Source organism: Chinchilla lanigera, unplaced genomic scaffold, assembly GCF_000276665.1.
Source record: "Chinchilla lanigera isolate Chin_1 unplaced genomic scaffold, ChiLan1.0 scaffold00187, whole genome shotgun sequence".
NCBI lineage: Eukaryota > Metazoa > Chordata > Mammalia > Rodentia > Chinchillidae > Chinchilla > Chinchilla lanigera.
Window position 1 is genome coordinate 153583 of NW_004955588.1, and position 14150 is coordinate 167732.

A 14150-nucleotide genomic window follows, 5' to 3' on the forward strand; every position below is an offset into this window, starting at 1 on the left:
AAGAAAGAAAGAAAGAAAGAAAGAAAGAAAGAAAGAAAGAAAGAAAGAAAGAAAGAAAGAAAGAAAGAAACTGATTTATGAAAATAGCAAGTTAGTTTTGTGGGTTGTAGGCACAGGGGATTTAGCAGAGGGTTCTTGAGACCTGCACAGAGGTTACGGGATAACCTATCCTGTCTCATACCCACACCAAAGAGCTAGAAGCTGTAGCAGCTTAAGCTCCCAAAGCTCTCCCAAGACTGTGGAAATCTTTTTGTCCTTCTGTGAGAAATTATCCCATTAAGAAGCTGAACAGGATAACAGAAAACAAAACTTCTGGAACTGTTCCCAGAAAGCACTATCACGCTGGGGAAGGAGCAGCCACCATGGAGCCGTGGAGCTGCGTGGCCCAGCCTCACCTGGCCCACATACGGGTAGGCATCTTCAGAGTCAATGCCCCGGTTCTCCTGCACGTACTGGAAAGCGTTGGTCATGTAGCCTCCTCCACAGCCGTTGTTCTCAGATACACAATCCACCAGGTTCTGGGGACTCAAATTTAAGAGTTTGCCCGTTTTCTTCTTGAGTTGGCCCTCCAGGGCACCCACAGAGCTGAAAGCCCAACAGGAACCACACTGACCCTGAGAGGCATACAGAGACAAGATCAGCCCTGTGCTTCCCATCTGTAGCTCCCCTCCACCCACCTGACGACGTTCCGTACCGACTTCATACACCCATTGCAAGTGCTGCCTTCTTACTCTCCTTCACTTAATAGTCACTGCCTGATTCCCCTGCTGTTGATAACTGTGGTTCCCTCAAGAAAGCAGAGGCCAGGTTTTGGTGGTGGTTTGTTCATCTGTTCTAGCAGACTTGGTACCCACTAGCCGTGCATCACCTTAGTGAGTTACTACAGCACTCTGTGCCTCAGTTTTCTTATCTCTAATTATGTAAAATGTGAATAGTGTACTTAATGATACTATCATGAGGATTAAAAAAATTAGAATTTATGTTTATTCTGCACAGTATAATTCTTTTTTTCTTAAACTATCCTTTAAGATAGATTTCTTGAGGATGCAGGTTATGTATTAGCCATCTTGAATTTCTATTGCCTAGCTCTGTAGTACCTGATAGGTTCTAGGAGAGAAATAAATAGTATTTGTTAAATGAATGGTAACTATTCTTTTTTTTTTTTTTTTTTTTTTTTGGTGGTACTGGGGATTGAGCCCCAGGGTACTCTACTGCTGAGCGGGATCCTCACCCTACCACACACACTTTTTTAATTGCTCATTTTGAGACAGGGTCTCTTAATTGCCTAGGCTAGTCTCAAACTTTGGATCCTCCTGCTTCAGCCTTCCAAGCAGCTGGGATTACCAGCACGCACCCTCACACCCAGCTCAATCATTCATTTTACTGATTAAAACCTGTGTTAAGATTATGGGAACACATGCCTGTAATCCCAGCACCTGGGAGGCTGAGGCAGGAAGACCACTGTGAGTTTAAGGCCAGCCTGAGCTACAGAGTGAGTTTAAGGCCAGCTTGAACTACACAGTGAGACCCTGTCTCAAAACACTTAAAAAAAAATGTTATAGGAAAACTGGCCACCTCATGTTGGTAAGAATGTAGGATTGTAAAAACTTCGGAAACTATGACCAAACAATTCCAATTTTATTTTGCTAAGTATTTCTACAGTTCACACACACAAAAATACACAAGCACTTATTGTAACACTAGTTGTAATAAAACTCAGACACAAAGGTACAAAAATGTACCAAATGTACACTTCAACGTACAAAATAGATAATGAGTGCAGTATCCGAATGGGCTATATTCTCTTAAAATGAGAAGACAAACCTATCTCCCTTTTTCCCAGTACCCTCCTACTTCATAACCAAAACACTAGAAAAAGAAACAGGTTATGCCAGGTTACCTATGCACACACATACAACAGTACCTGGTTTTTGACAGGAGTAACATAGCCCTTCTTTCGGTAGTCAACAGAATCAGGAGCCCTGCCTTCCCAGTCTGGGATGTAGAGGGTGTCATTACTGTGGGAATGAGAGGGAGGTACTTTGAGCCCAGTCATCTTCTGAACTACTTCTTCACTGGTCTGAGACAAAGAAGAGAGACCAGGCATTAGCAAGAAATTAAAGCAAACACGGTGGATGGGCCAGGAGCTCAGGCTCAACTCACCATGTCTCCCAAGTGGTTCATGCTCAGTTCATATGTATGGACACCGAGAGAGGCCTCAAGGTTATGGATGGAAATATACTTCAGGTTCTTTTCCCAAATTAAACGCCGAGAGATTTCATCCACCTAAATAGAGGATTGTCAGTACTTGCACAGACTGTGTGCAAAGTTACATAGTGAGTACTGTGGAGAAAACATGCAACTTGAAATTGTAAAATGTGTAGTCTAGTTAAGGAACCATGCATGGATTGAGTACATAAAAAATATGTAAACAAATACAAATAATACAATGCAAAGCTCTGAAGAGATCAATAGAAAACTGCTCATAGATTAATAGCATTAAACTGAAAAGCTCTTTCCAAGAGAAATTTCAGAGTATTATTATGTGTGTGTGTGTGTGTTGGTGATGCACTGAACCCAGGTCCTTGTACATACTATGCAAGGGCTGAATCACTGAGTTAGACCCCTGGTCAAGACTATTACACAGCAAAATATGGATAGATCTTTATGATGAGCCGAGGTAGACAAATGAAGTTAGGGAACGGGATGGTTTGCTTTGTTGGAATAAAGTACTGTATTTGGATTGAGGACTGCAGAAGCTGAGAAAGGAGATCTCAGACCCCAGCTCTCCCACCATGCTCCCCTCCCAAGTTCCCGGGCACCTTGCTGTTATACTGCTTCCCATATGTCTTCTTCCATAGCTCCCACTGAGTATCCAGCATCTCCTCAGGGTACAGAGCAAAGCTCACCACCGGTAGCAGCAGAACCTTGAGCCCCCACATCCTGGGGAAGGGAATAATTAGGGAAGACTCTTCCATTTGCCGGGGGACTCATAGCCTGGCTTAGGATGAAGAAATAGTTGGAGCCATATTCTAATAGATTGCTCTTAACTTTGAGAAGTCACAGATTCCTTTCACATGCTAACAGAAGTACAGTCCCTCTTAGGAGAAAACTGCATTCACAGGGAAAAATGTTTGGGGACTCATGACTGGAGAGATAAAAAGCCCTTCCTCTGAACCCTGAGACAGAGGAAAACTTGGCTCTCTGAGAAAAGTAGACAAAGAATTGAGGATGATTTTCATGATAAAACAATCATAAAAAAATCTTCATAGGAAGAGGGTGGGTTTGCATGATATGGGCTTATCCAATTCCAAGAAGTCTGATACAGGGAAATCCAAAGCATGTACACACACACACACAATTAATGGAGCTGAGACCAGACACCAAAGCATACACACGCATACACACACACACACACACACAAAATGGAGCTGAGACCAGACACCTGGCATGGGCTTGAACCTTCTTTCAGTGTTCTCACCACAGCTGTAGCTGCACAAAGTAAGGATAAGACATGAATGGGGTTGGAGGAGACACACAGATTTCCAGCTTATCCTCCTTGCTTAAACTGACACTTTTCCAGATCTTGCCAGGAGGACAAGGGAAAAGTTGACAGTATTTCCTTATTTAACTAGACATTTACAGTCTCCTCCCTCTCTTCATACATTTCTTCCTCTCTTTCCCCTTAGGCAGGAAACTGGACTAATCTTAACCAGATGCTGTGGAGGTTTCTTTTCTTTTTCCAACAATAAATATCTGTGGCTGCCTCCATACAGCAAATTCCTCAGAACCAAGATTAGAAAAATGTAGGATGGAAAGACGGTGTTCTATAATGATTAAATTCACAGCTTTTTCAAAGCAAAGCATCACTCATTTCCTGCACTGGCTTATCTGCAAGTCCTTCAGTTTAACAACAACCTGCAGTCTCCAGCCAGTCATATGACATACACAGCACAAAATTTATAGTCTTTTATGTAATCTTTGCAAACTGGCAAAATGTCCAAGAGGATATTTAATAGCTGGAGTGTTAAGAACTGGAGATGTTTTAGAGCAGAAATACCAAGCTACCACCTACTGGCAAAATTCCTATGGCTCCTCCTCAGTAGCCAGTTAACTCTTACAGCCCAAGCAGAATACGAGAGTGGCTGCTTTTGCAGGATGAGTAAAGGATGCTCTATCCCTTTGTTTCTACTAACAAGCATGTATGCGTACAGTACATACAGCCATACGAGGAATCCTGAAGATTTCCAAGTAGATTTTATTTGGCCAGGAAAAGAACTAAGAAGGGCATCTGTTTTTATCCACAGAGCCTATAGTTTACTTTGACCCGCAACTCACTACATCGCTGACGCTCTTAAATAGAAAATGAGAAGCTAAAAGATCTAGGAAATCGAAAATGTTACCTGAAGTTGGGAATCGCGTCTGGGCTCCTTTCCGGCACAAAGTGTGGCTAATGTGGGCGGAAGACCAGGGGTGCTAGATTTATTCCATCAGGATTGCGGAAGTCAGCCACAGCAGTTGGCTGGAAAATTTGGGTAAGACAGGGAGGCGGGGATAGAAATGTTGAGAAGGGGGGTTAGGGTGGAAGGAGGCAGCATATTTGCAGTGTTTCTGTCTGTGCAGTGTTGTGTGCCGGGAAGAAGAGTTGCTGGGTATTTAGTTTCACATGACTGTCTCTGGAGGCAGACAAAAGACAATACACATTACTCAGGTTAGGGTGTACTTTCTCCTTTAATGGGGAAATGAAGGACACAGCCTTGGTCTTCCTCATCTTCCTCTTTTAAATCCTTTATTACAATAGACTGCATCTTTTCCTTTTTCTTGTAATGACCCACCTACCACTTAAACCTTAGTTTTCAAATTTGTGTCTGACCCACACCTCTGGAATAACAGAATAAATACAAAAAACTAGAAGTAAGTAACATGAGAGAAGACACAGGCTCCAAAATTGTATTTTATGAAGTGGCCTGAAGTTGCCACTGCTTTTAGGCTGGGGAACAGCCTTCCTAGCCTAATGTGATTTTGTAAAAAAAGGATCTGCTGAGAAAGTCCAGATGAAACTGGCTCTAAAAGCAGCCAAAAACAGTGTTCCTGGTTTAGGACAGTGCCTGAATCAATGCTCTGACTGATTCACATGAAGACTCTACTGCTACCACCCTCAGATGGCAGGATGTCTGATGAGCACTAATGTCTCAGTTATTAAAATCCCCGTTCTAGGCCAGTCACATGAGCTTCTCCAAATGCTTCCCCAAACTCTACCCATGTGACAAATCATAAGAGTTTAGCTCAGCCACCCCACCCAACTTCATTTTCTTCCATAAACAGATGTGGGGAAGGACAGTCATTGGAACTGAAAGGATAATTCAGTTCCACGTTGGATTCCAAAAAGAAGCCCTCAAGGACACAGGCTTACGCCTCTGGACCTTAAAAACTGTTAAGAACCACATACAGTAATTGTAGAGGGAAATCAGGTGCAGTCTTGAAGAGTTAAACTTCCCAATCCTGAGCCAGGCAGAGTGGGATGTGCCTGTGATCCCAACAGAGGCAGGAGGATCACCTTGAGGCCAGCCTGGGCTACAAAGCGTGGCTGTCGCAGAAAACAAAACAGCAGCAAAAATTCCCAATCCCTAATTCTTTCTAATCCAAAGGAAGCTATACTAGGGTAGGAGGAATCCAGATGCGCCTAGTGATTTCAAATCCTAACTCTTCTGTCTCTCTGAAAGGCTTGGGCAACCCCCAACCCCACACAGTGTGGTCAGAAAGTCCTTGCTGATTTTACTCAGCGTGTGTCAGGGTCAGGAGGGCAAGTGAGGAGGAGGGGAGCTGAGTGATCAAGGCCCTATGATTCCTGATTCCTGAAATGAAAGACTCACACTATGTTTGTGTATTTGGCGCTCAATCAGATTCCTTCAATTGTAATGTCTGTTTATGAGCTGAAATGGAATAATGAAGTCGCAATCGAGATCACACAACACAAGAACTTTTACAAAAGGAAAAAAACATTTTGCTTTAAAATCTTTGCTACATGTCATTATTTTTGCCACTGTATTAGCACAGATCCCAGCAATACAGAAATGGCCAACAACAAAAAAAAAAAAAATCAAAAATAAAACCCTGAAGGAAAGGCAGAAACAAAACCCCCAGAGTATCTTCTCCCTCCCGACCCCTCCCCCAAACCCTATAATAACTGTACAATATTATAGTCTTGATCACATTTAAAAACAATATTAAAAAACAAGGATTCCATTGGAAACTCAACTTTTTGGTTTCATTAACTGTGATATAAATATATACGTATACTGTATGTGTGCACATAGAATAAAAAAATAAATTGTCTCCTTTCCACTCCACTACCTGGCACCAGACTGGAGACAAAAGGAAGCGACCAGTAAGTGACATTCCCTCTGCCTCTCCACGGCCATCCATGCTCCTCAACCTCCTATAAATACACTCAGCATCTTCCAATTAACTCAGTCTTGCACTTACATGCTGACTGGAGCCAGTTTAAAAAAAAAAAGGCTGGTATACATGACTTACCTGAGGAAGGTAGAGTGAGTATAGTAACCTGTATCCACATTTATATGGCTATAATTACCAAGTGACCCTGTTGGGATGGGAGTCCAGGTCCCATTACACAGACAATTATTATACTTGTGCTCTAAAGCAAAATCCAACCTCAAGATTGGATGGGGAGCAAAGATAAAAGACCTACAGATCCAGGAGAGTCCGGAATCTAGATGAGAGATTTTTAAGGGTGGGATGAAAGAGGCTACATTGCAAGAGGCTTGGTATTCGCTTTACACTCCAACAGTGAGGACTTTCACTGGGATTGCTACTCCAAGAAGTTGAGTTTCCATGCAGAAATAACCTCTATACAGCACACAGCATGTGTGATTCTGACAGAAAAATGCAGCATTATTCTTATGGACAAGTTTAGGGTTACTAAAGTGTTTATCTTGCCAGCCTATTTCAGTAATGCTTGCTGATCTTTCTAAGCAAGGTGTGAGCACCAAAAGGGGGACTGATCCAGCTTTATCACTGAATGTGTTTGGTAAGAAACCAAGCATTATCAGCAAGACTTTGCCTACAGTTGCACATTGGCTGGGCATAGATATAAGTGCAGCAAAGATATGTACTTAAATACTCTTTGGCTGCAATACTAAGTGGAAAATACCTGGAAGATGTAACTCCTTAGAACTCTTTGAAGAGCACACAGAAAGACAAAGATAAAATCTGGGACATATTTTGCATAACTCCCTAGTAGGGATAAAGAAACACAGAAATACACACACACACACACACAAACTCACTCTCACGTTTCTTTCCAGAGGAACTGCTCACAGGTAACAGAAAGAACATATGCTCGCTTTCTAAAGCCCCATAACACCATGTTTCATGGTTCTCACCTGTGAGGATATTTCTCATTCTCCTCAGAATTCAGAATTTCTTTCTAAAAAAGGCCATGGGTCTACGACCATACCACCCTGAATATGCCCAATCTTGTCTAAAATAGGCTAAGGTCTCCAAGGCAAATAGTGGGTGTAGGTTCCTCTAACCTGTCCCTTCACCCTAGCACAAATCATCACTGTGCAACTTCTGGTCAGGAGACGTAAGAAGAGGCGTTGTACCTCACCTAGGCCCTGTGTGCAAAGAGTCCTAAAGCCTTGGGGATTCATCATTTCATTTTGTCTACAAATGTTACCTCAGAGAGGCAAGGGTGGGAGCAAGGGAGGTCCAGCAGGGAAAGGGGTACATGTGAGGGGTGAGGGAAGGGAAGGGAGAGGAACTTTTATTCTGTTTACAAAAGATTTGCTTTTAAAACACAAACAATTTTTCTCCCCCACCCTTTATCCTCACCCCGATAGTTCTATTCTGAAAAGGAGGGAAACATAGTTAGATCAGGAAATTCTTCATTGTTGTAGCTGTTGCTCTGGTCTCCCAGCATGGACAGCATCTCCTGGTGAGAGAAAAACATTATGTTTGAGTCGCACATCTTCACATTTAACAAGTTCTCTCCCAGCATCCCCACACCACCATTCCTAATGCCAATGCGTCCCTGCTGTGCTGAGCTCTCTCAGCCTTCCTCATTCTAGCAACTCTGACTCCTCAGATCACAGCCTCTTCCTAGTTCCTTCTCTGTCTTCCTTCTACAGTTCCTAGAGCTACCTTTTCCCCCTTCCCACTACTTGGTATTTTCAAAGGGAGAAAAGTCTATTTGCCGTATTTCATATAACCTGTCATAGTTACCTAAGAAGTGCAGCATCGTATTTTTTCCCCACCAAAATCTGTTTTCCCTTCCTTTAATCTATGGTTTACACTCTCTCTTCCTTTGTCTAAGATTACTCCATTCACTCCTGCGATCCCCTTAGGACTTATATAAATAGGCCTTTATAACTACCAGCATGTTCTAGTTCATATACGTTTTGGGAGAGATACTGGGGACTGAACCCAAGGCCTTCACACTAAGCTACACGCCTAACCCTTTTTTATTTTGAGATGGGGTCTTGCTGACTTGCCCAGGCTCAGTTCAAACTTGCAATCCTCCTGCCTCAGCCTCCCAGAGTCCTAGACTTACAGGTCCTGGCTTCATAGATTTTTAAAAAATTGTCCTGCCTATTTTAAACCCAGAGCTACTATGAACTAAGTATATGGATCTCCGTGAATGAACTAATGTAACTTTCTTTGGCATCTTTCCACTTTATATTACATCACTACCTTTGTCTAGTCTGGTTAAAGGGTGGGCTTCATACTAAATTCACTTTTTAATAAATTACTGACCTTTATCCCCACATATCCCTGCTGCCTTCTCGCATATACCACCAAACAAAAAAACACCTTAATCCAGGTGGGCTTCCTTCTCTGTCTCTCCTCTGATCCACTCACTCTCCTAGTTTCTATTTTCTGAAGTCTGTACCCGCTCACCTGGAAGACCTCGGGCTGGCTAGGCTGTTGTGCTGATGGCTGCTGAACATGTTCACTAGAGCTCGACCGATGATGAGGCTGCTGCCCCTGCCACTGTGGCCAGACACCCACGCCCTCTGCTGTCCGTGTCTGGAATTGTCCTGCAGTCTGTCCAGCTTCAGGAGCTAGAAACACAGCAATGCACATCCTCAGTCTGTTAACCCTACTGGAAAGGAATGCACAGCCCTGTACGCACCACCTCTGTCCTTCCTATGCCACTTCTGTTTCAAAATCCAGTCCCAAATTAACTTTTCTTCTCTAGACAGTGTTCCCAAAGAAAACTGTTAGATATCATGCTTTTAGTAAACTTTATAGTAAAAAATATTATAACATTTTATATATTTTCAACATATATGTGCCAAAGTATTTTTCAAATGGGTAGGTTTTACATTTCAAACGGACTGTCACCTTGTATTTCCCCTACGCTAGGTCACTGCACCCAAGACACAGGAAAATCATTTTAACTATAAAATCCTTTCTCTTAGTGGAGTAGGGTTGGGGATGTAGTTCAGTGGCAGAGAACTGGCACAGTGCGTGTGAAGCCCTCGGTTCAATCCTCAGTAACAGAAGAAAAGTTCTTCCGCTTTAGAGATGTAATTTTCCTGTGATTCTCCTGGTCTGAACTTACCAAAGTTGGATCCACGATTGGTGAGAGTAGGGTAGGCAGCAGCACCAGGGGATGCACTAGGCGCACCGGGAAGAGACATAGGGCTGAAGGAGGACGGAGTCTGGAAGCTGCCTACACCAAACTGGGAAGAACGAGCCTTAGCTGTAGCCTGAGTAGCAACCTGCTAAAAAGAGAAGGGATAAAAGGGATAAAAGGCAACAAACAGAACACTAACATCACTGTGCAGACCGTTCCTGAGAGTCAACATTATCAGTCACTACTGTTTTCTTCTGACTCAAGCTCATCACTATTTCCAACTGTATTACTTCTTTTGATTAATTATCAAGCTCTCTTGGTACTATTTTTAGGCAGATGAGGTAAAAGGACAAAGAACAAAGGTAAATTGTGAGAATTAAAGCATTTTATGAACTAAGGTTACATAAAACTCAGGTATTAATAACAATAGAGTATTATATATACAGAAAATACTTTGCATTCTTTTAATATTATTATTTGAGGTTCTGGAGATTGAGTACAGGATCTCTGAACTGAGCAACATACTCAGCCCTTTTCTATCTTGAGGGAGGGTCTTGCTAAGTCATCCAAGGTGAGCGTGAACTTGCTATCTTGCCTCGCTCCTGATTGTGCCACCATGCCAACACTTTGCATCCTCTTGTTATTCAGTGTGTTCTGCATTCTTTTGTTCCTAATGTCTTTTATTTTTTAATAAATACTTTTTCTCACCAAGATAACTATGTATTTGCATTGTGAAATATTTGCAAAAGGCAAAGAAAATAAGAATCATTCAGAATTCCATCACCAGAGACCTATGATTAGTATTTACTTTAATAATTCATTCAACTTTTTATTTCTCTAATTGTTTTTTTAAAAATATGTGTTAAAGGCCACTATGCTCTCTACTTCACAGTGGTCTGCTCTCACTCTGTAAAATATACTTCTCTTCTTACTTCTAACTGGCCCACACTAGCTCTACAGAGCATGTTTCTTTTCCTACTGTTAATAAGTGTAAAACCTTGCTACCTTTTTAAAAAATGTGTTAAAGGTCTTTCGAGGAAACTACTCTTTAGCCTGCATATTCATTTTTCATAGTTCCAGAACACAGATTGGTGGTAAACTTCTTCACTCAGTGACAAATTTCTTCAATCCAAAGAAATTCATTGTTCCAAAAATAGTTTACACTCATGATAGCAGCCATTTTCACCTCTTCAAAATCTTTCATGGAGTCATGATTTGTGCAGACATCTATGAATACCATCTTTCTTGATTCTGCCACAGCAAACTTATAGAAAGCGGCAACCCTCAGAGAGACAATAAATCCTTTAATAATATGAGGTAAGCTTTCTTGGTTTCATTATAGCAGAAAAACCACTGTAACAACTGTCCTCAAGAGCAATGTCTTTCCTGGCTGATGAAAAAATGGACAGCCTTTCTGTGCATTTTGCATAACTGAGATCATAATACATATGACAAGTTCAGAGCCTGCTTTTGTTTCTGTTTTTTTACTTCAATAAAATATTATTCATAAATATATAGTAAAGTAGTAACATATTTTTGCTTTATGCTTTGCACATTTACTATGTATAAAACACATGGGTACAAGGATTTTTTTCCTTTTTTTATAAATACACATCACTATATGTAATTAGTAATTTTCTCTTTTGTTCCTATGTTATACAGTTTTAATCAAAGAGTGAACTTCTTAGAATTTACTCCAAGACAGATCTGAGAATCAAATCTCCAAATGTTCCAAATAAGCAATTCTCACTAAGGGTCATTATGTAAGAAACTTTGACTATAATGAGATTTTTGGATTATCAGTAGTGTTTTAGTTATCTAGCTGCTCTCAGAAAATCAAAACTTAGAAGTTGGAAGACAAAGCTTAATCACTTAACAGTTTACCCTGAGCATTATTCACACCGTGTGTTAGTTTACATATTGACTATCGCTTGGGCAGGTGTCATTTCAAACAGTCAGTTCCTGTATTAGATAAATTTGATAAAACTGTTGATTTTATATTTCCTGTTATATTATCTTATAAAAATTAACAGGAAAAAATATGCAATTTTTGTCATCTTGCATTTAAATAATTGGGCTGGTAAGTAATTAAGAAGTTATATAAGAGAGATACTAATCATACATGTGGAAAGAAAGCCCAAACAAACAGACAAACAAAAACTAACATGTAGGGATGAGACAGATGAGAAGCTTTACCTGGGCAGAGAAGCCTGAGCGGGTACTAGGGGTCCAAGTTGGGGCTGCTCCCTGGGAAGGGTTGGAGTGGCGGGAAATCTGGGCCAACATCTGCCCTGCAGAAGATGATGGCTGGACAATGGTTACAGGAGGGGCCAGACCACTATTCCTAAGAGTGAACAAATGGTGAAATAAAGGATTAAAGGGATGGGTTCATCACAGAATTTAGGAATCAAAGGACAATTATACTATTCCTAGGTCCCTTTGACTTCCTTGGACTTAAGGAAAACTCAGTAACAGAATTTGGAAAGAACAAGAAAAACTAACACCCACACACTACCAGAACACACAAGGATGGAACCTAGAACACCACAATAGGACAGGTGCAAAGAAACAGGAAAAAAAAACAGCTCCTTTGCTCACTTTACTGCTTTGCCTGAAATAACCAGAGAAAGCAAGGGAAGAATGAAAATTGGATTTAGCAATGGAATCCCTCAAGGCCCTAAAAAGCAGCACACACGTGGGGCTCACCTGAAATTCTCGGCCGGCCGGGGGTTAGGAGGGAATGAGTTGCCCTGGGAGAATAGCTGTTGGGTGGCAGGGACAGTGCTGGAGGAGATGCCTTTACTCTGATCTGTGGACCAAAAGGAGTGGGGGGAGGGCCAGTCAAGGGGCTGTAATATATAGTTCAGCAAGTTCCTACTTACTCATGAAGCAGTCTATGATTAAGTGGAAATATGCTGGAAGATTACTGATTAGACAGTAACAGGCTTACAAGTCAGAATTTAAGAATGAGAGTTTCAAAAAGGGTTGAAGAAACACACCTGCATTGATGTTAGAATAGATTTCTGAAAATCTTGGATCTCTATCCTGGGCAAATAGAACATCTGACTTTTCAAGGGTCTTGCCATGTTCTGGCCCTGTAGATGCCACAGGCTGAACAGAAACCTATGGAATAAAATGATGAAAATAATCATTAAAGGTTTAACATAATTCACTAACTCTGAAATTCACATAAAATACACATACACGCTGACTGGCCCTAGGGGATATTTTTAAAGGAAATGCTCGCTGTCCTCTTCAAAGATGATACACACTCACCTGGGAATGATTATAGCTGGGCAATCCATCTCTTCCTGATACCATGTTTAATTCTGTTTGCTGTTGCCTATATGATAATCAGTGAGGAGAAAAACAAGAAAAAAGGATTTTAAAAATCAGTTGAAAGGGCCTCAGGAAAAAAAAATCTAACAAAAAATGGGATTGCAGATGGCCACCCCTTGATGTGGTCACTATTCAGTAGATGATTACTTCACCATTTCTTACCTGGGTGCCAGCTGCCCTGAGCCCATCTCAAGGGGTAAATTAGCTGTGGGACCTAGCTGAGACCTCGGGACTGTGTTAGACAGTGCAGGCCGTGGTTCCTGGCTAGAGTTCCTATGAAAATAAAGTAAGACAAGAACAGAGAAGGAGGAAAAAAAAAAGGAATTTGACTCTGTATAGAAGAGTCAAATACAGAATATATAGAAAATTCTATGTATTCGTATGTAGGTGGAATAATCACTAATCTTTAAAGTCTAATCCCATATGTACCCACTCTCCATGATGAATCTATTACATATTATAAACATGTACTAATAAAAAAGTGTATTAATAAAGTGTAATTCCATTAATTCAAATTACTGACAACATTGCATAAACAGAATCTATGTCCCAAGGTACAAGGGTTCAACCTTTGGCCAGCAATTCCTAGGTATTCAATACCTAGTTATTATGAGTATATGTTTACTGTGTTTTTTAAAACCGTAAGTAACAAACTTACAGACACTGAAATGTTACTAAAGACTATCTCGAATGTGAGAATTTTTTTCTTTTTATACTTTTCAATACCCTCCAAATTAAACAACAAAAAAAACTAAACCAGATGAGGTGGCACATGCCTTTAATCCCAGCTACTCTGGAGCCTGAGATAGGAGGATTGCAAATTCAAGGACATGCCAGGCAACTCAGCAAGACCCTGTCTCAAAAGAAAAAAAGAAAAAGGGCTGGGGAACGTAGCTTAGTATACTATTACTCATAATCTGACCTTCAAGAGGTAGATTCAAAACCAATTCTACAGAAGTGGCTTAAATGGTATGAAGAGGTAACCAGACAACTGATAATCATTACAGTGGTGTCATGGCTTGCGTCTAGATGCTACCCAAAGCCTTATACAGTCATAGGTGGGGCTTTCTGGAGGTGGTGGCTAGATCTAGTGTGTGTGATGCTGGGGTTGAGGGTGACCCAATCTGGGTGTGGGTCACACCACCCAAAAGGCAGATAGCCTGGATCAAATATGAAGGCAGGTTTGATTGCTGCTGCTTGCTGCTTC

At 41.2% G+C, this 14150-nt stretch overlaps 2 protein-coding genes across 6 annotated transcripts in view; both read right to left on the bottom strand.

Moving 5' to 3' along the window:
* Positions 1 to 4511, bottom strand: part of Ctsk (cathepsin K) — a 9058-nt gene extending 4547 nt beyond the window's left edge. The window contains exons 1-5 of the mRNA XM_005414457.2: positions 4404 to 4511; positions 2823 to 2943; positions 2164 to 2286; positions 1925 to 2080; positions 396 to 614 (exon numbers count right to left, since the gene is read on the bottom strand). Coding sequence (XP_005414514.1) covers positions 396 to 614; positions 1925 to 2080; positions 2164 to 2286; positions 2823 to 2942 — 618 coding nt within the window. The 5' untranslated portion in view covers position 2943; positions 4404 to 4511. The remainder of the gene's footprint in view (positions 1 to 395; positions 615 to 1924; positions 2081 to 2163; positions 2287 to 2822; positions 2944 to 4403) is intronic.
* Positions 4512 to 5879: 1368 nt separating this feature from the next.
* The window catches only part of Arnt (aryl hydrocarbon receptor nuclear translocator), a 73586-nt gene continuing 65315 nt past the window's right edge, over positions 5880 to 14150 (bottom strand). For 3 of the 5 annotated variants that reach the window (XM_005414455.2, XM_005414453.2, XM_013509931.1), the window contains 8 exons: positions 13106 to 13216; positions 12881 to 12947; positions 12604 to 12727; positions 12311 to 12413; positions 11801 to 11948; positions 9590 to 9752; positions 8923 to 9086; positions 5880 to 7957 (listed from right to left, as the gene is read on the bottom strand). In XM_005414455.2, the coding sequence (XP_005414512.1) occupies positions 7868 to 7957; positions 8923 to 9086; positions 9590 to 9752; positions 11801 to 11948; positions 12311 to 12413; positions 12604 to 12727; positions 12881 to 12947; positions 13106 to 13216 (970 nt within the window). In that variant the 3' untranslated portion in view covers positions 5880 to 7867. The remainder of the gene's footprint in view (positions 7958 to 8922; positions 9087 to 9589; positions 9753 to 11800; positions 11949 to 12310; positions 12414 to 12603; positions 12728 to 12880; positions 12948 to 13105; positions 13217 to 14150) is intronic. The other 2 variants (XM_005414456.2, XM_005414454.2) reach the window with 1 other exon arrangement.